Genomic DNA, 23,623 nt, shown 5'->3' on the forward strand with positions numbered 1-23,623 from the left:
TGTTTTCTTCCTGTGAAGCCCTCATTTATTGTGGCTGAAAAACAATAGGCACCAATGGTTCGCATTCCAAAGTTGGAAAGCTATAGTAGAGCATAGTATGGTTCTTTGTAAATGGGCAATTATAATTAAAACTTCGGCCTTGAAATGCATGGTTCATTTATGAAACCCCCAATGGTCATTCCTCTCCAAGACTGGATTCATCGCTACTAAAAACAACAATAACAACAACTACCAGGTATATAGATGCCTTTGCAATGGCATAATTGCCTGAAAGTTTTCTAATATGATGTTTCTGGTTTTCCTTGACGTTCCCTGCTGTGCAGAACATAGCATTCCTTCTGTTATCACAGCAAGGCAGAAGCAGTGGGCAAGTTTGTTCAGATTGAGGAAAACTGAATATGTTATATATTTATTTGAAAAATATATAAACCACCCTCTATCCCCTTCATCCACAAATTCCAAGATGGTGTGCAAATACAATACAAACCATGACCTTCATAGGTAAAGGTAAAGGGACCCCTGACCATTAGGTCCAGTCGTGGCCAACTCTGGGATTGTGGCGCTCATCTCACTTTATTGGCCGAGGGAGCCGGCATACAGCTTCCAGGTCATGTAGCCAGCATGACTAAGCCGCTTCTGGCGAACCAGAGCAGCGCACGGAAATGCCGTTTACCTTCCCGCTGGAGCGGTACCTATTTATCTACTTGCACTTTGACGTTCTTTCGAACTGCTAGGTTGGCAGGAGCAGGGACCGAGCAACGGGAGCTCACCCCGTCGCGGGGATTCGAACCGCTGACCTTCTGATCGGCAAGCCCTAGGCTCTGTGGCTTAACCCACAGCGCCACCCATAATGAATAACAAATTGAGGCAAAAACTATTGACGAAAAAACTGCAAAGCAGGGCTAAAATTTGGACAAATAAGAATGCCTTAGCCTAGTGCAGCAGTGAGCAATAAAGCCTATTTGGGGGCAGCATCCCAAAGTTGGGATGTTGATAATACTAACATCTTAGCTAGGCAAGAGGCATAATAGTCTCTGAATTGGTTCTACAGGGAAGGAAGAAAATGATATACTGTAGGCAGCTGCATCATGTGAGGCTAAGTTTATTGTGGTTTGGGTCACTTCCATGAAGTCTTTTGGCTTAGGCCTGGTCTGCACAAATTCTGGTTCCTCGATCATACCACTTCAGTTGGCAGGCAGGGTGGGGGTGCATGTTGGAATTTTGCTCCCCAAATTAAAACAAATAATTGCTGTGTGGGAACAACTTCATGCTGAGTACTGGCACCTCTTTTTTTATATATATAAAGTGTGACACTGTAACAACTTTATGGTGAGTACCGGCGCCTACTTTTCTAGAAAAATAAGCACGGCATATGGTACAAAATAAACACTGTACCCATGAAATAGATATTAAAACCAATACTGTTGAAAGGAATCATATCATTTAACATACTCTTAAAAATTTCACAAACCCAAACAATGCTGATGATTATAATATGAAGACTTGTTTGCTTAGTCTATTTTTGGTCTGCACTGGTTATGTTGAGAATGAATGGTTGTTCCTCAAGTTATAGTAAGCAAAAATATTTATGAGTGACAAAGTGAACAATGCAACCTGCAGATTAGTGTGAAATTGTAGTGTTATCTCATTGGGCTTATCATTAGTCACAGCAGAAGATAAAGGGCTATCAATCGATCTGTACTTACACTGAAAAGCTTTCCTGCTATAAGTTTCAGATTTCAAGCTCACAGCATGGATTGAGCATGTTTTACATGTAGAATGAAAGCCAGTTATGAACTATATGGGGGATGTGAAATCTGAATACGTGCCCTTTATTTATGTTTACCCATTCTTAATTCATTGTTTTTGAATATTGAGAAAGTTGGCCCAATCTGAAATGTTGTTTTGCTTGCCATGTTTCTCAGTTTTCAGACATGGTTCATGCCCATTTCTCCGATCTGATGTGCTCAACTTCTCTTGCTAGTCTCACTTCTAGTGCCATACTCAGCTCAACTCTTCATATATGAACAATAGCCCTACATATGGCACTCTGTAGCAGAGAGTAAACATTATAACTGCAGTTACTTATTGGAACCTAAATCTTTAGAAATGATTTCCAAAAGCCATGTAGGAACTACAAACTGAGCTATATGCTATCTTGCTTTAAGGAGGAGTATAAAATTTACTGACTAATCCCAAGTATGTTAATTCAGACACAAAACCTACATAGTTCAATGTGGCTTCCTAACAAGGGTGTTCAGGACTGTAGCTTATTTGCACAAGTAGCATATTCAAAATCAGTGAATTCCACATCTACATCAAATGTGATTCGCACAAACTCTGTGCAATTTTAGGCACCAGTTAAAAATGCTTTTGGCAGGGACAGGACATGGGGAGGTGAGGTTATAAGCTGAGGTTGGTTTACTATTGGAAGAACAGCTGTTGGTAATGTCTACTGTGAATTTTAATGTTTAGGGTTTAAAATGTTATTATTTAGTGGTTCTTAAATAATTAATTCTAATCCACCTGGGATCATTACACAAGGAAGGACAGGATATAGATTTAACAACAACAACAACAACAACAACAACCCTGTGGGGTTGACTATACTGCCCAGCTGATGGATTTATGGAAGTAGTGACTGATGCACTGCTCATAATTACTGATGGAATGCACTATTTCTATTTTACATCAGATGAAAACCTTAATATATTTAGAGGGGGGGGACCCTAAAGATAAGAGAATCTAGTACAGATGGAAAGCACTAACACACAGCTGAATCTGATATATACATTGGAAAGTTGTTTGACTCTTCTCTATGGATTACAGTCAACTAACACTTCTTCAGAGCAAACACACTGAAATTAATGGAGCTGTGTCAGTCTACTCTTGAGAAGAAGTTAGTTGAATACTACCCTATGGATTTGGATATGTCTTAAGTTTTTGTAACCAAATATTGCATGGTGATTTTTGAGATCAAGAAGCACGGTTTTGTCTACATTTGGATACAATTAGATGAAGCAAGATGACAGGCGGAACCTTTCAAAACTGCACCGATTTTTTGGTTTCTTAGAATTCCTGAGCAACGCTGGGTACAAGGCTGCTAGTACAGAAATAAATTGCAGTTAGTATTCTTATTTGGGTTTTTCCTGTATTAGACAGAGAGCAGGTTAAAAAAGGTTCCCCAGATCCAATTAGGTTTTGTCTTTCTTTTTCGACTCTCATCCCCCACTCACCCATCTAATCAGTTTTATGAGAATTCATGCCAGCACCCCTTCCCCAATACCACAAACCCATCAAGTATCATTGTAGGAAAAAAGGAATGCAAAAGATGCAAGTATTAGCATTCCCTTTATTTTAAAAGAAAAGCTGTCCAGGGGTATGCACATTCGCGCCAGCCTCCCATCCTACAGATGACCAAAGATAAACTGGTTATTAGACTTGTTCATCCAAATTACAGGAGAGTATATTTGCATTGGCAGAGTGGTGGGTAAAAGAATATAAGGTTTTCTATGACAATGTAAACCCCCAGTTGAGAGGAAATGCTGAATGAATGTAAACCATCTGTAAGCTACCCACAGCAGCTTGGCAATTTAGCACAATCACACTGCTCTGAGACTGCTACAGGGCAACATTCCCAACCGTCAAACACACACTGTCATTTTAAACTCGAGTTTCTATTGAAACCAGTGGCGTTCATCTCCCAGGCTTAGAATTGTGGACCAACTGTTCCAGATCTAGGCTCTCCTGTTATTTGAGTAGATGTTTAATATCTTCATGCCCTATTGGATTTCTTTAATACTAGCATTTGGGGTGAAAAGTTTAAAAAAGCGATCCTTGATGCCTGAATATGTGTGTGTGTGTGTGTGAGAGAGAGAGAGAGTGAGAGAGAGAGAGAGAGGGAATAAAATGCTCATTTAGATTAACTAATTGTGAGCCAGTTTTCTGTCTGAATTGTTTGACTTATACTTCTTATCTTGGCCATGAGTCATTGTAGTCTGTTGCTGTAATGTGTAATTTCAAATAACAAACATTTTGTTAATTAATGTGATTTTAATATGCAGTTTAAAAAACAAACATATATTCCTTTCTCATGGGTTTTACTACGATCTAATCCAGGCTTCCTCAGCCTTGGCCCTCCAGATGTTTTGAGACTACAATTCCCATCATCCCTGACCACTGGCCGTGCTAGCTAGGGATCATGTGAGTTGTAGGCCAAAAACATCTCTAGGGCTGAGGTTGAGGAAGCCTGATCTAATCTGTAAAGTGGTACTGAGGAACCCTAGGCCAAAGTACTATTTTGTTTTGACACCTAATCTTTTGCAGGAACCGTTGCACGGCTCTTTTGAAAACAGGCATAACAAACCACATGTCCGATACTGTGTTGTATAAACATTCTCAAACAGCAAATTATAATACAGAAATGTTCTTGGGTTTAGATATTGCTAATAACCCCTCAACCCACATATATTCCACTTTCTTATATATGACTTTAGGACAGTGCTTCTTATGATGTTTATGGGATGAGGCCATGGATTCAGAGGAGATTTCTCTCAGAACCAGTCTCCACTATCTCTGAAGCACTGGCACATGATGAGCCTATTTTGCCCTCACCACTCTAGTCCATGTAGTTTGCATTTCCAGATCCCAAGGCTGCCACACCAGAGGACTTGAGCAGATGTTGGAGTCAATGTCTGTTAAATTATTTTTATTCATTTCATTTCTATACCGCTTTATATTAACAATAAATCTCAGAGTGGTTTACAACACATTAAAACCTCAAATAAAGCAATCCAGCAAAACATTACTGAAAAAAGGCAAACATAAAGTATACATTCAAATAAACAAAGTTAACAAGAAACTAAAATGTTATCTTAAATATTTCAAAAGAAAACATTGCAAAAGTCAACTACAGAATGCACATTTAACTTAGCAATGTTAACAAAAATTGTAAACTTTAAAAAAATTTATTAAAGAAGTCAAAATAAAATGCACATTTAAAACATCATAATTAGCAAAAGAATAAAATATGATAATAAGCCTAGAATATAACTGCTGCTGTTGTTTCCAGTCCTGCCAATGGTGGTTCATGGCAGGTGGTGGCTCAGGCTCAATGACCTGGGTCTACACTAATAGACAGCCAAGTTGGTCTCTGGCCTCATATGTAGCATCAGCTTTTGTAGCTGGAATCAATCAAGGCTCTGCCCTCCCAGGCCAGGTGAAAAAATACCTGCAAGGCAGGGGGCAAATTTTTCAGGACTCACAGCCAAGATAGTCTTTAATGGAAGAAGCTTCTGTCATTGAAGGTGGAATTAGCCACCCAGCTGGAGCTCTGTTGAAGGCTCAGGGTGGAGTTGTCTGCTGCTGAAGCAACATTTGAGCCTTGCTCCTATGAGGCTGCAGCCTACATGCTCCATAGAACTGTCCAGGGTGCTGTCTGTATCCTCAATTCCTACCCTGCCTGAACCTTGACTTGGCTTCACCTTGCCTTGGTTGAGTTTGCTTTGCTCTGCTGAAACAGGGACATAGCCCTATTTGCCTCACCTGACTATACTTTGTCAGGGCTGAATCTTCAGCTATGAACATCCTGCTTGGGGTGTTCTTGCATTGCTGTTGCCATGGCTTGGAAAAGAACACTAGCTTTTTTATTGAAAGTGTTTTGCTCCGTGAAATATCACTCTGCCTTTCGTTTCTTTGCCTTGCATATACCCCTGACATTTATTTTCCTTCCTCTCTCTGCAATGGATTCTTGTCTCCCTCCTACTCTTCAATCCTTGATCTTTCTGCCAAGTGAGGCAGCTGAGTCCAGCCCACCAGGTGGTTGCTGGCACCATTCAGCTACATTCTGTTCTACCTCCTGCTGTTCTTAGTCAGGATTGTGGAGGCATCCACAAATCCCGGCCCTCAAGGGTATTGGCTTAAGCCACTGCTGCTGCTGATTTTTGTCAGAGGCAAAGTCAGAGCTTGCTCTTCTGATTTAAGAAAAAAAAAATGTTCCAATGACAGTTGTAAAGGTCATTTTTATTTTTATTTTTTTGTCTTCTGCAAATCTCTGAAACCATTCCATGATGATTTTGGACTTATTTCACCCATACCTAATGGGAAACTACAAACTTAGTTTAGTATCATGGCAGCATACACACACCAAGTAAAAAAGTCCATTCTAATTAAATCCATATTTTAAAAGTGTTTATGTTTCCACTGGGTAAGATACTCACCCCCCCAAAAAATTGAAAGTATTAGGAACCTAGGAAGCTACCTTCTTCCATCTAGTTCAGTGCTGTCCACACAGAGCAGCAGCTCTCTATAGTTTTAGACATTGGACATTCTCACCCTACCTGGAAATTGAACCTAGGAACTCCTATGCTCAAAGCAGATAGTGTACCACTGTTCAATCTCCCCCTGAATCCAATCATATTTAAGGAGGTGTGTAGCCATTAAAGAGGAAGATAGGCAGCAGACTGGCAAACTGTAAAGGCCACTTTTTGGAGGTAGCCAATAAGAGATCCCTCTGAGCTATGACATGTTTACGCTGCAGAACTAAAGCACATTTGTTGGATGAGGTAGTGATCCACAAATCTCTCTCTCTCACACACACACACAGACCATTGATCCTTTTTTGCACAGTGGAGGAGTGATACTTTAGCATATATACAAAGCAGGGGTGGGAAACCTTTGACAACTCCCAGTAGTCCCAACAAGCCTTGATTATAGCAGTTGTAGTTTAGCAATATCTGGAAGGTCAAAGTTTCTCCACACCTGATATAAAGTAAAATGCTACCATATGTACATAGGCCTGATCTTTCTCTCCTTTGCTGAGAGGGGAACAGTCACACAAATTGCACATTAAGTCCTCATTTCATGTGTTGTTTTTGTGTGTGTGGTGAGACAGAGACCAGACCTTTGGTTGGGTAGAGATATGAATCAGCCCTGTGTGATTTGCTCAGAGTAGTGAGCAGAGCTGGACAAATTCATTTCAAATAAGGGCAACATTACCACCACTATTAATTTATTAATGCCTTCAAAACCACCACCTCAAGGCAATTTATGCATTTTGTTGACCTATGACTTTTAAAGTTGCCTTCTGAATGTACTTCATGGTTTTAAAAATCAAGTTTAATTCTACATTGGTTCTGACAATTTCCTACTGAAACCAGACTTATGTGCACACCTTAAAATTCAGTTTGGAAAAGTATTTAGTTATAAGTGTAACTGTTATGAAGTAGTATTTTCTTTTCTGCAACAGGGAGACACAACTCTGAAATGTTGAGAACTGAATTAGATGATATATGTGTCTGGCTTGTGATACACTCACTGTTTAATAAGCCCCCCAAATACTAAATTTTTACTAGTGTGACATTATACATAAAGCCAAATTCATCATACACTTTTAATGCTGACCTCCTACTGTGTTTTGCACAGAGAACTGAGCCAGGATGTTACTCTTGGCTTAGAGTTATGGCATGATACAGGAGACTGAATACTGAGGCTTGGGTTATGAATGCCTTGACACAAGACAGTCAGTCAATATTCTGACTGCAACCTGGAGATACTGCAGACTGCAATTTTTTAGCTCAAATCTTAGTTATTTTGCCAATCAATGTTAATAATAAATACTTTGCCAAAATGTCTTTCAGGTCTCTATGCAATCATTTGATTTTCATCTGTGCCTCATTAAAAGCTATTTTATTAGCACTGAGATTCTCTGCATATATAAGCCAACCTTGGCTCTAGGTTGGTCAAAGAGAATTTAATAAAATTCAGATGGTGTACAAACTATCAGAGGGATATAAAAATTCTTCAGACGTGCAATAACAGCTTCTGTTCCTGGCACACTGTAATATCAGCAAACTCCAGTTCTGTTTTCTCTTTGACTGTAGATGGTTTGGTTCACAGCTACATTGAAATTGAACAGGAAATCAAAATATTGAAACCCAAATATTTATATTTTGCACTTTTTATAAACCTTTGTGGCCATTCTGTGGAATCATAGAGTTCTGCAAGAGCAATGCACTTTAAACATTACTAAGGAAGGGATTTCTTTTTATTAAAAAGACAAAATCTCATTGATGATTAATATTCAGGAAAAGAAGTGTTCTCTGCAGAAAACATAATTCTGCATGTTCAATTTACTATAGCAGTAAACTGAAGATTGGGAAATTGGTTGAAACTAATCAGAATTATAATCAAAATTATTGAGACACAGGGTATTTTAAATAAATGAAAATTATTTGCTATGCAATGATTTCAGTATCTGATATTTGGCTGTTAATATTTGACTGTATTTAGTAGTTTTTATATTCAGTATTTCATAGTATTTGACACCTGACATTCAGATGAATTTAACATCTGAGGGGCTGCTTTGGACCAAGGTTTGAATATAAATTTAAACAATCAAGCAAATATATAGGAGGCTGCCAAGGTAAAGACCTAGAATGTTACCTTTAAAACACGACACCCCAGAAACATTAGAAAAACAAAAAGATTTAAAGGGATTTTGTGAATTTCAATATGAGAAAAGAAATGGAAAGCAGACTCTTTATGAGTTGAAATGCCTCCTATTGCAACATGACTTCTGACCAGCCCTATAACAGAGAACATTTCATTTCACTTTTAATTTGTATACCGCCTTTCTCTATTACTATACACAAGGCAGTTTACAAGCTGAAGATACAACAAAGTATGCAACAAAGATCAAACACAGCTTATAACAATCTGATCCAATACAAAAAAGTCACAATAAAAACATAACTTTAAAAGAAACAACATATATCAAATAAAGTAATACTCAGTAATCCATTTGAATATAATAGTACACAATAAAATTAACTCTCAAAATAAGAGCAAATAATAATTAAACAGAAACTCAATCTTAACAATTACAATAAATAATTACTATACTGTAATCAATTAAAATAACAGCAAGTCACAATGCATAAAATACCACAACACATACAAAACCATGTAAAAGGATCAAGCTGAAAAACAAAGACACACAATCATAATTAGAAATTAATAAAACCCTGAACTCCTCTTTTCCCTTTCCAGCTGCTTCTGCTGTTCTTAAAGTCAAGGCTTGGGAGAGACTGCAGGATGGTTTAAGACAACAGAGCAGAGGAGGCACTTGCATCTATACTGATTATAACAGTGGGTAATTGCTATTAAGGGACGCGGATGGCGCTGTGGGTTAAACCACAGAGCCTAGGACTTGCTGATCAGAAGGTCAGCGGTTCGAATCCCCGCGACGGGGTGAGCTCCCGTTGCTCGGTCCCTGCTCCTGCCAACCTAGCAGTTCGAAAGCACATCAAAGTGCAAGTAGATAAATAGGTACCGCTCCAGCGGAAAGGTAAACGGCGTTTCCGTGTGCTGCTCTGGTTCGCCAGAAGTGGCTTAGTCATGCTGGCCACATGACCCGGAAACTGTACGCTGGCTCCCTTGGCCAATAAAGTGAGATGAGCGCCACAATCCCAGAGTCGGTCATGACTGGACCTAATGGTCAGGGGTCCCTTTACCTTAATTGCTATTAAATGTTCATAAAATTAATAAATACAAATAGCTAACTATGCATACATTGGGGGGGGGGGAGAAGGAAGGAACTTTAAAGTAAATAATGAAAGAGGTACTCAACTTAAGGAAATACATGGGAAGGTGTCTTTGAATACGTCTCCTGAACCTTAAAAGCTCTTACACATTCTGATGTCAGGGACTGAGCAGATAAAGAGGAATGGTGGAGGTCATTCCTCCCCAGGATACTTCCAGATAGAAGGAAGGGGCAGATAGTATCTAGAGGAGGGGTTTGGCACAGGTCACACCCCAGAAGAAGAGGGAAGAAGTTGGGAAATAATGGAAGATGAGGAGCAAGAACCAGGTAGCATTGAACAGACAGAGCCTGAGCAGCGGATGGCTGACACACTGTCGCTGGAGAGTTCCCCAGAACCCGTTCCCTTGTTGTGAATAGCAGAGAAGAGGGCTCAAAGGTGGGTGGCACTTAGTAGCCGCTGTCAGAGGGAGGAGGACTGTGATGAATAGGGAAGTACAGAGAAGGGGAGATGGAGCTTCACTCGAGGCAACATCGGATAATGAACAGTGTGGAAGGAATTTTGTCCTGGAAATTCTAATAATAAAAAGGAACTGAAAAGCTCGCTTTTTCTCTGTCTCTCTGCTTTACTGGGCAGGCAGCCAGTAGCCGTCAACAGCACCCTGACATCCTGATTGTTATGTGGTAATTTTAGGATTAGAATATGGGTTCAGCTTGCTAATCCTTCTGCCTTCTACTCTGTGTAGAGCAGGCACCCCCAAACTCGGCCCTCCAGATGTTTTGGGACTACAACTCCTATCATCCCTAGCTAACAGGACCAGTGATCAGGGATGATGGGAATTGTAGTTCCAAAACATCTGGGGGGCTGAGTTTGGGGATGCCTGAAGGGAAGACTGGGTGTTTTGTCCTCCCTTTGCAAAGAGCTGACTGTTGCTTATACTGTAATTGCTGTTTTAGATGTCTGCTTCTGTGTGACAAAGGGAAGACAACCCACATAGGTGAAGGCGACACCCCTTCAAACTCAGGCTTAGCATATATCAGGCATCCCCAAACTCGGCCCTCCAGATGTTTTGGCACTACAACTCCCATCATTCCTAGCTACAGGACCAGTGGTCAGGGATGATGGGAACTGTAGTCCCAAAACATCTGGAGGTGTCTGGCATATATAAAGAAGAAATTCCTGAAATATTTTCTAATTGTACCTTATTCTATTTTCTGCGGCATAAGTCAACATTTTTGTCTTAAATATGTGCCACATCAGCAATCCATTTACTACCCAGGTACCTGCCAACTTCGCCATCTCTTTCTTATCTTTTATTTTGCTTGCTTGCTTGATATTATTGGCAAGTTGTTCCAGCATAGTACCAATTCCTTCAAAGATATTTGAAACAAACAAAAAGATATCTAATGTATTCTGTGTGAAATTTAGATAGCCAGAAGGATCAAAGCTCCAACAAAAACAAAAAGGAAGGAAGGAAAGCTGGCAGAAATTATGAGTTTCCCCAACTATATTTTTTGGCTCAGCGGGATTAGAAGGAATTCTTTGTTGGTGAACCTTTGTATGCTGTAACTGAGTTATTTTCATATGCAGGCCATGCTCAAAGGGAACATTCACATGATGAAAAGAAGTGCATGGTCACAGTACACGAGCTGGTCTGGACCAATATGTATTCCCTGAGCACATGGCAATCATGGCAATTGGGTGATGAATGCAGGATGGGAAATTCCTCTGTATAGCCGCCAAGCTTCTAAACATGGCCTTTACTTCACCTCACCAAGTCAAGAGATAGGGCATAGATCAGTGGCAGAGTACATGCTTTGTATGCAGAAAAGCTCTAAATTCAGTCCCTGACATTTCCACTTAAGACAGCCCGATAGTAGCTGATGGAAGAAACCTCTGTCTGTGGCTCTGGAGGTTTTCTGCTAGTCGTATTAAACAAAAGGGGCCAATAGTTCAGATATGCCTAAATGGCTGTTTACCCAGTATGGGGTGAATGGCTGTTGCGGGCCCTCACAGCAGGATCCCATAGGAGCCACGCTGAGTCTATGTGGCCAGCAGTTGGGGAATCCCCAGGACAGTTGCTTGGATCCATGGGTTTTCCTACCACCAAACTATTTGAATATTGGGCCAATTCAGCCATAGTGGTTGGGTGGGGCCGCGGAGAGGAGCAGATCAGGTTTCACTCTGCTTCTCCCCACCCCCAGTACATAAAAGTCAGATGCGTCTGACCCCAGGGACTGCATTCGGCCAAATAACATCCCTCCCTTCCCACCCCATTTGAGTTTTGTATGCTAACCTTTTCCTTCCTAGGTCTTTGCGTTGTCGGCTTTGCTGTCGTTCTATAATGGTTGCTGTATTCAGAGTTGGGAAGGAACTTGCCTGAAAACAGATTGGCCTCATTTGCAGGTTTTGCCTTCCCCCATAGCAATGGTCACAACTTTGATGGATGAGGCATTGGGTGGAATCACCCCACCTCTGAATAGTGTAATATCAGGGCACCCTGCTAGAGGGGTCTAGATGGAAATCTCTGTCTAGAAGCCAAGCTGTATGGCAGACGGGCCATACAGCTTCCTTCAGCTGGTTGGGAGGATGACCCATTAATACTATGCTTGATCCTGTCATGCATCATCCCTCCACCAGGGGGCTGAAAGAGATGTACTGTAGACCCAATGCCTGATCCAAAGCCAACCTGGAATCAATAAGGTTGTGGCCAATTTAATCCCTCGGGCAGGAGATATAGAAGTATAGTCAGCCTTACCAACAGGCTAAAAAATAGCTTCTATCCATGGGCTGTTAGGCTGTTGAATGAAAAATAACATGGTGAAATTGACTTGCAAGGTGGTGTGTTGTTCGAAAAGAGATTGAGTGTTTGAGCGGGGGGTGGGGAGGCTCGTTTAATTTAATTGTACACAGGTTGTACAATGACAATACAGTAAATATATTATTATTATTGTGCAGTTTGTTCACCTTGCAGGTTAGGCTTTGCTCCTGAGGGAAGGGTCATTGTGAGTGAGTCCACAATGTGATTCCCCCTCACACCCTTTCCTTTTCTGGGCTCTGCATCTGACCTGGCTCTCTGCTTCCCACATTCATCCTTGCACTGCTTCCCTCCATTTTTAACAACCGCTCTTGCCACTTCTAAGCTGCAGTATCAAAAATATCTGGCCCAGGGTTTCAGTGGTGGTGGTGTGTTCAGGAGCTGTAGCAGCAAAGATCAGAGCCTGAAAGGTGCTTGCTCAGCATCTCCTACAGCAGGGATGTGGTCCTCCAGATGTTAATTGATTCCATCTCCCAACCAACCCCAGCCAGCATACCTGCTAGTCATGAAAGATGAAAGTTCTAGTCCCACATCTGCATGGCCACAGGATCCTCATCCTTGATTTATAGGATTAGCATTCAACGTACATATTCCCTGCTTCCACATATTCTGCCAGCTAGCTAAGTGATTGTTGAGTTTTTAAGGAATGCATAGAGCACAGAAATAGTTTACATTAGCTCTATGTTTAGTTTCTCGGGAGCTGATTTTGGCCATGTGCACATAGCCAGGTATTTTGTCTAACTGCATTAAAGCTTCATTGCAAAAACTAAACTAAACTCATTAAGCCTGAAACTCATATTCAGGAATTACGACTATCCCCCATTTTTTTTTTATTAGCAGTAGAATTGTTCTAAATTCCATCAAACCTGTATTTTACTCTCCCCCTTCAAGTATTGCCAAGCTGTTGAACAAGCACAATCTCACTCTTATCTTCCAGGAACTCAGTCTGCTTCAAAAAGCGAGCAGCTAAGCTGAGTGATTTACTTCATCTTGTTCATTAAAATTCAAATAATAATTAAGCCACAGATGTTAACTTTTCAATGACTGCATTACCGATGGTGAAGGAGGTTCGCTGTACATACTGGGGCTGCTATAACATTGTATTTGGCGGTCAATCCTTGTGCATGTGTTTACCAAGGGTTTAACAAAGGTTTTGAATCTCTGCTGCTGATATTTTTTAAAAAAATAAAATTATCATTACGAGGAACTGATAGTGTTCCTAAAGCTTTGGAAAGCTTAACTCGATTACACAGTACATGCACACAGAGATTGTTCGGGATGGCTGTTTGCGGATTTTCTTAAGTTAAGTTTAAACTAGGCAGAATACAATGTCCATAGAGCAAATACAGTGCTTAAAATAATGAGTTAGCAGCACTTACAAACAGAAAACAGTCTCAGAGCTGGTATCTGCATCAATTCTTCGGTGATCAGCCTTCTTTATGGTCCAGCTCTCACTTCCATACATCACTACTGGGAAAACCATAGCTTTAACTATATGGATTTTTCTTGGCAAGGTGATGTCTCTGCTTTTTAAGATGACATTTGAGATAGATAGATAGATAGATGATGATGATAGATAGAAAGATAGAAAGGTAGAAAGATAGAAAGAAATATAGATATATATACACCATTGTAACTTAGTATTGTCTACACTGATTGGTAGACACAGGACATTCCCAGTCCTACCTGGAGATACCAGAGATTGAACCTGGGACCTTCTGAATATAGTGAAGATGCTCTGCCACTGAGCTGTGGACCTTCCCTATTGAGGCAGAGGGTGTTACATGAATCTTGCCCAAAGAAGTCTCTCTCCAAACCTGGAGGCTCCACTGATGATCAGAGCCCATGTCCCAAGTCATTCCTGAACAGTCTATTCTGTTATTTCCATGGACAACTCTTACAGACTAGTTGCATGAATCATTGGGAGCAAGGACATTTATTATGAAAAGGTCATTTGGACAAAAGAGCTTGGGAGGCTTGGCAGTGTTAATTGCTCTCCTCTTTGATCAGAAACACTAGCAAGGACTGTGGAAGGCAATAGCATACATCTGGCTCTATCTAGTTAACAGCTGAAGAGACCTATTCTCGGAGTATGATATAATCCTCATTAAAATGAACCAGAGCATCACACAGAGAATCTGTTGGCAATGAGATGGGGAAATTCATATTGCTGCTTTTATATTCTTAATAAACAAATAGCTGTCTACCAGCCCTTTATATTAAATGATTGGAAAGGGTTAAATGAGAATGATTGCCATGGAAATTTCTTCAGCCTTAATGTTTTCTACTTACGTTCCTTTGCTGTATTGAATGCCCTTGTGATAGAAAAGAAAGAACAAACATCAAAAGTACCTTTTAACTCCACAATTCTTTCTAAATGTCTTTAAACTTATAGGCTATACCACTGGCTTTCTATCTTCAAAGCATGCAGGAGGACGAGGGTCAGATACATATTAAAAAATTGTGTGCAATTTAATAAAAATATGCATGTGAATTGTATGACCTGCAGAGGAATTATTGTGTGTTAATGAAACATTGTAATGTTAATTACATACTTTTGATTTCTCTTCCCTCCATAGGCTTTATGCTGGTAATTACTGTACAAATGCTAAACTTTTATTGGAACCTAGACTGTGTCACCAAATCTGGCTTCATGACTCAATTGTCCCTAAAGAAAGAGAGGGAGAGTAAAATATCCCAAGAACAATGCAATAAAACTACTAGACAACTGCAGCAATACTAAACACAACTGCAACAACATTGAAATCTTAGACCTCTGCTGATCTTCTCAACTGCCTAGCAGAACAGGTGAGTTTTAATTAAACTTCAAAAGGTCAACAAAGACAACACATGGTGGGCCTCACTAGGGAAGGTATTCCATAATTTTTGTGCCCTTTAAACTCAGCCTTCTTCCCAGCGCCTCCACACAGCCTGTTCACGGGGTTCATTTGACTTGGCTCTGTTCCTGGATCAAACAATTTCCAACTGATCAATGGCCGCACCTCCACTGAGATCACTGGAAGTTATATGAAGTGATGGGATTAAGAACCTGTCATGTCAACCTTCCAGTATTTCTAGCACAGTCTTTCTGAATCATTGACATTTGCCCTGAAGAAGCTCCTGTCTTGAAAGGGAATTGATAACCATTTATGGTGGCAAAGGAGGGTTATGCAAGAGAATGAGTCTTGAAGCATCATATGTTCTATTTTGTGATACATATTTCATTTTATATAGGAGACAAAGCCGTGAGACATTTGCAATAGATTTTGAGCTATTGGATTTTTGAAAAATGGAACAAGATGCCTCCGCATGGGTTGGTGTGCCTAGTATATGACAAGTTCATTATAATTTTAAAATGTGGCAGAACTAAGTGAATGTTTCTTGGTTGCCACTTTTTCACTATTGTTGCACGCCATCCAAATCTCCAAGCAGTGTGAGATTTCAGGGGTTCTAGGCACTTACACAGGGTTCATGCTTCCTTCGGAATGGGGTACAGTGGACACAATTCTATTTGGTTTATTTACACACACACACACACACACACACACACACACACACACACACACACCCTACCATAGAGGGGTTCCCAGCATTAACTCCTCAAGAGAGTCTTGCTTCTTCCATAGCCACAGTCTTGGATTCTAACAGAAATCAGGCATTGCACTATCTCACTGGCTTCTCAGCCTGCTTCCAGCTTTTAGTTTCTAGCTCAAACAACTGTCAACTCTGGTCCTTGACTTTCTAAGTACCAGCCATTTGAGGGATTGGGACCCACACGTTTGTTTTCCGGCACAGAGCTACTTGCTTTGTTACCTCAACAACCCATATTTAGGCCATTATTTCACCAAGAACCTAGCCTGGCTATTTCAGGAATTTTAATCCTTGCTTAGATTTTAACATTTGCTGGATCCAGGAATTTGAACAGTCTCAGCATACAGCCCATGCCCTCAAACTTGTAACACAATTACAACTAATATTTTCCCACATTTAGGTGTGGTTTTCAGCCTTATAAAAAAAACTTTTAAAAATGTATGTTTCATTCTCCATCAAATATTGAAGTCTGGATAATTTGCTCAGTTTCATAGCTGGGGTGTAGTTCCCCCTCTTCCTCTGCGATGTCCAACAACAAAGGGTTGGCAACACCTTGCTTGGGTTCTCCTCACCTCTGACCTATGAATCCCTTTCCTTCTGTGACAGAACTTGCTATAGGTCCTGGATGGTTCTACAGGAGCCATGACATTGCTTCTGAAACCAGTTGCTGGGATCCACAAGTGGGGAGGGAGCTGTTACATTCAGGTCCTGCTTGTGGGCTTCCTGGAGGCATCTGGTGGTCAATGTGAGAAGAGAATGCTGGACTTTGCCATGATCAAGTAGGGTTCTCCTTATGTTCCTGTTCCATGGAACCAAAGAACAACTTCACAGGCAATTCTCATTGGGACTGTGAGATTGGGGGTATGTGCTAAACCCTGTTTCCCATGTGCCCCTACATGCTTGGGGTGGATATCTAAGTTATGAAACAGGGCACCTTCAATTTATTTCACAGAAATCACATTAACGTAATGTGTGGTTTGATCCTGAGTGCAGACTTCTGGAAGATCTGGCAATAGCATCATTGTGGATGCTTGACTGAAATTAGAAGTAGATAATTTATTGTTAAAGGGGGGGAATAGTATTTTGTTGTCAGGCTGGCGCTTTGGGGATGGACAGGTTACAACTAACAAGTTTGTCTTGATACAAGATGATGAAATGATATATGGGGAGGGGGACATTTTTCTTATTTTTATGTTTCCAGATACCCATTAATCATAAATCTTGGGCTGATAGTGCCAGGACAAAGTCAGAAGGTAACTGGAAGAGTCAGCTACACGAGCTGCCTCAGGCAAGACTTGCTGTGAAACTGAAGGAAGGAAGGGAGTAAATTCCAACAGCTGATAAAAACAAGTATTTCAGCCTTGAGAAATACATGTTCCAAAAATGAACTGTGGAGCAAGGATTTCCTAGATAAAAATAAGCAACTAAGTTTCAGGTAATGCCAGCTTATCCTGTGCCAGTACAGTGTAGTGGCTGCTCTGCAGTGTAGCATAGCCATGAGTGTTGGATTATAACTAGGAAGATTTTAGCATGGAAAGATTCTAACTTGGAAACCCAGTACTGTGAGTTAAGTACATGGAAGCTTTCTGCAAAAAAGTCTCTTGTTTACCAATTTTCTGAGACTGATCTTACATGGAAAATGACTTTTGTTTCAGTTGCCATCTTGCTTCCAACATGTGATGAATGTTTTCGAAGCATGAAATTGTCTAAACTAAATCTCTGGGGTAAAGGCCACATCTTTAGAAGTTTTCTGCTGTTCAGCTGTTCTTTCCTCCCTCAGTTAGTAACATGGGATAGCTGGACTTGTTAATGGGGAGGGGCCAAAAATCAGTGGCAAAGAACATGATGTGCAGGCAGAAGGTCCTAAGTTCAACCACTGGCTTTTCCAGTTAAAATAATATGTAATAGGGACATATTTTTTGATAATACCAATTCATCTAGCTCAGTATTGTTTATACCAGCAATGGGGAGCCTTTGGACTAGAACTGTGAGCTTCCTTGACCAAGATTGCTGGGACTGATGGGAGCCAAGGTCCACCAACATCTGGAGGGCTACAGTTTTCTCATTCCTGGTCTACACTGACTGATGGTGACCCCCCATTTCAAAAAGATGTCTTTCCCCACACTGTCTGGAGATGCCCAAGATTGTTCCTGTGGCCTTCTGCATGTAAAGCAGGTGTTTCATATGGAAGACCATTACTGGACAGGTGAGCAATCAATATTAGGCTAAATGCATGGTCAACTGACCTTGTATAAGGCAGCCCCCTATGCTATACGACTCCTTTGACCTGTATATTTCAAGATGGCAACACCAGCAACTCAACTGGTGGCCTCTTGTCTAAATCTGAATAGTCAGGCCTTTACTTTTGCATGAGGTCACATCTGTATGTAGTTTCTGAGTATCAGCTTTATATTAAAAGGGGAAAGGGGGTTTGGCTAATTGCTAGATGTTAGACCACCTGGAAAGAGTGACATCTGCTAGCTGTTTACTTTGCTGAGTAAGAGGCTGAGCACTTAAAATGCATTTCCTATCAAGTTCTGAAAATTCAACACCTCCGTTTTGCCCTTAAAACCCAGATATTTATGTTTCCCATTTTTGAAATAGACTGCTCAGGGCACCACTATGATTGACAATCCTCATCTGTGAGCTAGCAAACTTGTGCAACTGAACCTCAGTTTAGCCTTTTCACTGCACCAACATTATACTTCAGCTTTCCAAAAGTCCCATCATAACCTGCTGTAGGACTTGATACTGTGAGATACTGGACATTTTGGACAGATGCAACCAATGCTTGAAAGTTTTGTTTAATTGAATGAATTAGATGGTGAAGTTACAATGCTATCTAGTTAAATTGCTATTGGATGGTGTGTGTTTGTGACTTCACTAATCACCGACTGAAACTTTGGGAAGATGGATAATGTTTAAAATGGAACAACAATTTCAACAGAATCATTTTTAAATGCATGGACTCCACACAACAAACCTCTTAACCATAGGCAAAAGCACTCTTCAGACAACCAGTAAGTGGATAGGAAGGGGGTCAAAATTTAACCTGCTGTCATCACTCACAACCTTCACATGTTCATCTGTGAAGATGACCCATCACTTATAAAAATTGCACATGTGTGGGTGCATTTCACACAATCTATATCTTGGAACATGTATGTGTATATGTTGTGTACAGAAGATGAATGTGCATTGGCTAGGATCAGGGACAGTGGGAGTTTGCATTTTGAACAAATTCTTAGCTACTGCACATATTGGCCATGTTTGGGCATCTTGCTATAGTTTAGTATGACATCTGAAGGAGGCCACTGAGTTTACATCACCATAACACACAACCAGGATTCTTCCTGCTTACAAATACAGCAAAAATCCAAATCATAGTAAATGGTTCCATATACCACATTTCCCCCACCACAAGGTAATAACATTTTGGAACTTCTTGTAGCTCCTGGTCTTGTAAAAGATTGAACATATGATCTATGGGCTAATATAAGTTAAAGCTACTGTTGTAGGTGCTGCACATGGGGTTAGTTATTTTTTCAGGCTAGATTGTATTCTGCACATCAGTGGTTCATCTGACCTGTCTGTCATCATGAGTGCAAAACGTGATTTTGCACACTGTTGCTCCATGTTGCATAAAAAATATTGTTTACGCCATGCTGCATTCTCCCTTGTCTTATACATGAGAGGGGGGGGGAAGCAGTTGGCCACATGTACAGTTGACATGTGAACTACTCATAAGAGCATAAGAACTTGTGGGATCATGCCAATGGATCATGTAGTCCAGCATCTGTAGGAAGTCCGTAAGCAGGACACACAACAGCATTCTCCCTGCTTGTGATTTCCAGCAACTGGCATTCAGAGAGGGCAGCGCTGTGGTCTAAACCACTGAGCCTCTTGGACTTGCCGACTGCAGTTCAAGTTCAGCGTGATGGGGTGAGCTCCCGTTGCTCTGTCCCAGCTTCTGCCAACTTAGCAGTTCAAAAGTATACCAGCGCAAGTAGTTAAATAGGTACTGCTGCAGCGGAAAGGTAAACGGCATTTCCATGCACGCTGGCACTTACCACAGTGTTCTGTTGCACCATTCATGCTGGCCACATGACCCGGAAAGCTGAGGACAAACGCCGGCTCCCTTGGCCTGAAGCGAGATGAGCGCCGCACCCCATAGTCAAGTTTGACTGGACTTAACCGTCCAACGGTCCTTTACCTTTTCCTTTTATCTGTTCAGATACATACTGCCTCAGACAGTGGAGGTAGAACATCCTTATGTATCTGGCTAGTCCTTACGATACACTCATCAATGGTAAGTCTGCAGTTGGGATTCAAGTCCCATAAAACTGACTACAGCAAACATTTACCTCATCTGCAGTAGACATATAAATATATTCCATTATAATATTCAAGCATTCTGTAGTGACTCAAACCTTTATTCAGTGCAATCCCCTGCAAACTGCCAATAGGATATTCAAATTACACTGGGGATAGCCTCGGAATATTACCACACGAAACAGTGTAATTGTTTCCAAATGTACAGACAATTGAAGTCTTGTTGTAGGAATAATAATAAAAAGCTATGCCTCAGACCTACATGTGCAGCTTTAAAACAGAAAGGGAAATTATGGTGTGTGTGTGTGTTTTAAATACATCTAAATAAATACTCATTATGGATACTTTTCAAGTGTATTCCTTCTGGATACATTAGCGTTGTTCAGAGGGAAAAAAGGGGGGACACACCTGGCTGTCTCACAGCTCCTAAATCCTTTTCTAAAAATCAGTGTCACACACACACACACACACTGCTGCAAAACAGTAATTAACTGCTCTGCATGTTGCCACAAGTAAGTATGCCATGAATCATACAAGGCACTAGAATATAGTCCTGTATGAATCATACGTATGCTGTGACACTAATGGGTTTTAATCCAAGGTATGTTCGGAAACCTATGCTGTTACCTTTTATGCCTTTCAAGTACAAATGTCATGAAATTTTCAACAGCTCCTCAAGTCCTGCATAACAATTTCCGAGGCAGAAACAGTGAAGCCTAAATCAAGAAAGGAAAGTTTTTTTGCGTGTCTGTTTGTTTTTAAACAAGGAAAACCCAAACCATGACTGCCCTTGAGGACACTTGATAATTGCTTGCATTCACTATCAACCCTCTGCTTGCTGGTTTGAATATGAAATGCTTACAGTGCCTTGCATGAAATGGTGGGCATTTATGCAAATTAGTATCTTGTTTCTATGTATTTGCTATATCTTACCACATCTTGGGCTGGGAAGATATGCTATCAGGCAATTTTTCATGAGATCTTTTAGATAACAATTTGAGAGGAAGGCCTGATTCAACTTTCAATTTAGGCAGGTGTAAATCAGCAGAAAATCTATTATAGCCAGAGGCTTCTTGCTACTTGGCACGATGTTTTAAGAGAATCTGATCTATATTTAAGCTGATTCATACAGAACTATGTCTAGGCGACGTGTTTCAACCCTTCCTGCTACAGCAGTGTGAATCTGAGTAGCTCACAACCAGGGCCGGATTTAGATGCAGAGAGGTCCTAGGCTACTCCACTTGTGAGGCCCCTCCCCCTCCCCCACCCTCACAACTAGAAGAAAATGGAAGAGTGTTATAAACAAAATTGAGTGAAGCCAAGGATGATAATGGGTATTTAAAATTCTACAATTCACAATTTCTCCTCTAAAGGATATAAGATATTATTGTTAAATACCATGGTGATTTTTAAAAATGCATAAAATTAACACTGAAAAACTTTTGCAATAACTGAACTTTGTAAACCTTTTGTGGCCAGGGCAGGCCTGGAGCTAGTTCCCAAGTCTTGTTCCTCTCTAAGGAATCAAGTTCAGCCTTCATGGCATTTAACCATGGCTCAGCATCCTCTGAGGTTAAACTTTGGACCTCTTAGAAGCTTGAAGGTTCCCAAACCTTCTCTGAGTTACTAAGAACAGCTGTATCTGCTATGACTGTTTTAGCAAACTCTTCAGCATACCTTTTGGGCGGTTTATCCTTTGTGGCCCTTTCAGATCTGCGTACTATACACAAGTCTTCCATGCTGGGCAGGCTGTGCGGGTTGCGATTCGGCACGTCTGTGCATGTTCAAAGCGCGATTTAGCGGGAAGTACCCGTTCCGCTACTTTTGGGTTTCGGCGGTCTGCAACCCGAAAAACGCAACCTGAAGCGTCTGTAACCCGAGGTATGACTGTAATGTGTGTTAGAAGCATGATATCACTGAGAGTACAAAGTACAGGAAAATTCTAGGGAAGAGCAGATTACTAAGAGTTAGGGTTAGTCCACATGGGCACTTTGACTGTTCTTTTCATTCCTGGGTGCATGGTTGTGTGACGTTCTGGGGGCAGGCTGGAGGCCTGGGCAGGCCGGGTCATCCTCTTATATACCTGCTGGGATTGACAAGGCATCTGACCCTCACCTGAATCTCATAGCTCTCCTGTAGCTGCTTCAAATTAATGGCAGCTTCAAATTAAAAAATAGCATAATAAGAGCCCTGTTGCTTCAGATCCGAGGCCCATCTAGTCTAGTATCCTATTCTCACAGTGGCCACTGGAAGTAATATAGAACCATCTTGGTTTGGCTAACCTTTGCTGAACAGGCCTTATTTCTGAATAAATATTATAGAAGGTTCTTTGCCAATAAGTCTCTCATGTTACGGCATAATATACAGCTATATTAAATGCTGGGACATTTCCATTCTCCTTCCGATTATAGGGAAGCAATGCCTCAGCAGTGGTTAAGGGCCCTAATGTGGAAGTAGCCCTACCATACTTCCCAGGAATGAAGAAAGTCCATGTTTTGAACAGCACAAATCACTGTTGTGTTTTAATTTCCAGTACTTAGGACTGGGCTGGATGATCCCGAGACTCCCTGAAGGCCTCCTGTTGCAAAGAGACTGAGCAGCAATTGTAACATTTGGGAGAGAGCTAAGCATTTATTTTATAAAAGGCTTAATAAACTACAGTGCAGAGGCTTTATTACCATCAACAAGGTGTGTTAGAGTAACTCCTAATGGTAGGGATTAACCTTGTCATGGTCTGTTGCTTTCATTACTGTGCTAACAACGAAGTCGGCTTATCATGCTGCTCACTGTACAATCTACTTAATGCGGTGAATAGATTATTTGGTCTCAGAGTGGTGAAGTGACATTTCAGGATTTTGACTTTTAGAATATTATACATTTCTCCTGCTTAGCGTGAACCTGAGCCGTCAGATACTGTAGCTAATCAATTCTATTAATTTCGTATGAGAGCCTACGTGCAAAACAGTTCAAGCCACACTGGGACCATTTGCTAAATAAACTCAGCAAGCTGCCTTGAGCCAATGGCCCTACATAGGTTCATCGGAATGCAGTCCTCATCTACCACAGAGTAAGGAAGGTAGGGGCAGAGTCTGCTTTGTGGGTGAGCCCCAAGCCTGTTATTTAAATTTGTTTGCTTAAACAAGTTATATACCACTTGAGTACAATCACCCCCAGCTGGTGTACATGAAATAAAACACATAAAAGGTAAAAATTGGTTAACATGATAAAATCGAACTTCAGCTAAAAGGCTTGCAATAATAAATCAAAGTCTTCCATGTGTACTGTTATGTACTGAAGTTCTCACCCTGGGCCAGCAGGGGGATACTGTAGATAGTTATGCAAA

The 23,623-nt window shown here is 40.9% G+C and overlaps 1 protein-coding gene across 3 annotated transcripts in view; it reads left to right on the top strand.

Moving 5' to 3' along the window:
* LOC310745818 (uncharacterized protein) overlaps positions 1–22,903 on the top strand; it is a 44,432-nt gene extending 21,529 nt beyond the window's left edge. The window contains exons 3-5 of one of the 3 annotated variants that reach the window (XM_083578941.1): positions 9,049–9,147; positions 14,937–15,165; positions 22,814–22,903. In XM_083578941.1, coding sequence (XP_083435067.1) covers positions 9,049–9,147; positions 14,937–15,100 — 263 coding nt within the window. In that variant the 3' untranslated portion in view covers positions 15,101–15,165; positions 22,814–22,903. The remainder of the gene's footprint in view (positions 1–9,048; positions 9,148–14,936; positions 15,166–22,813) is intronic. The other 2 variants (XR_014540342.1, XR_014540343.1) reach the window with 2 other exon arrangements.
* The last annotated feature ends 720 nt before the right edge of the window (positions 22,904–23,623 follow it).

Source organism: Podarcis filfolensis, assembly GCF_964270895.1.
Source record: "Podarcis filfolensis genome assembly, chromosome: 12".
Taxonomy (NCBI): Eukaryota; Metazoa; Chordata; class Lepidosauria; order Squamata; family Lacertidae; genus Podarcis; species Podarcis filfolensis.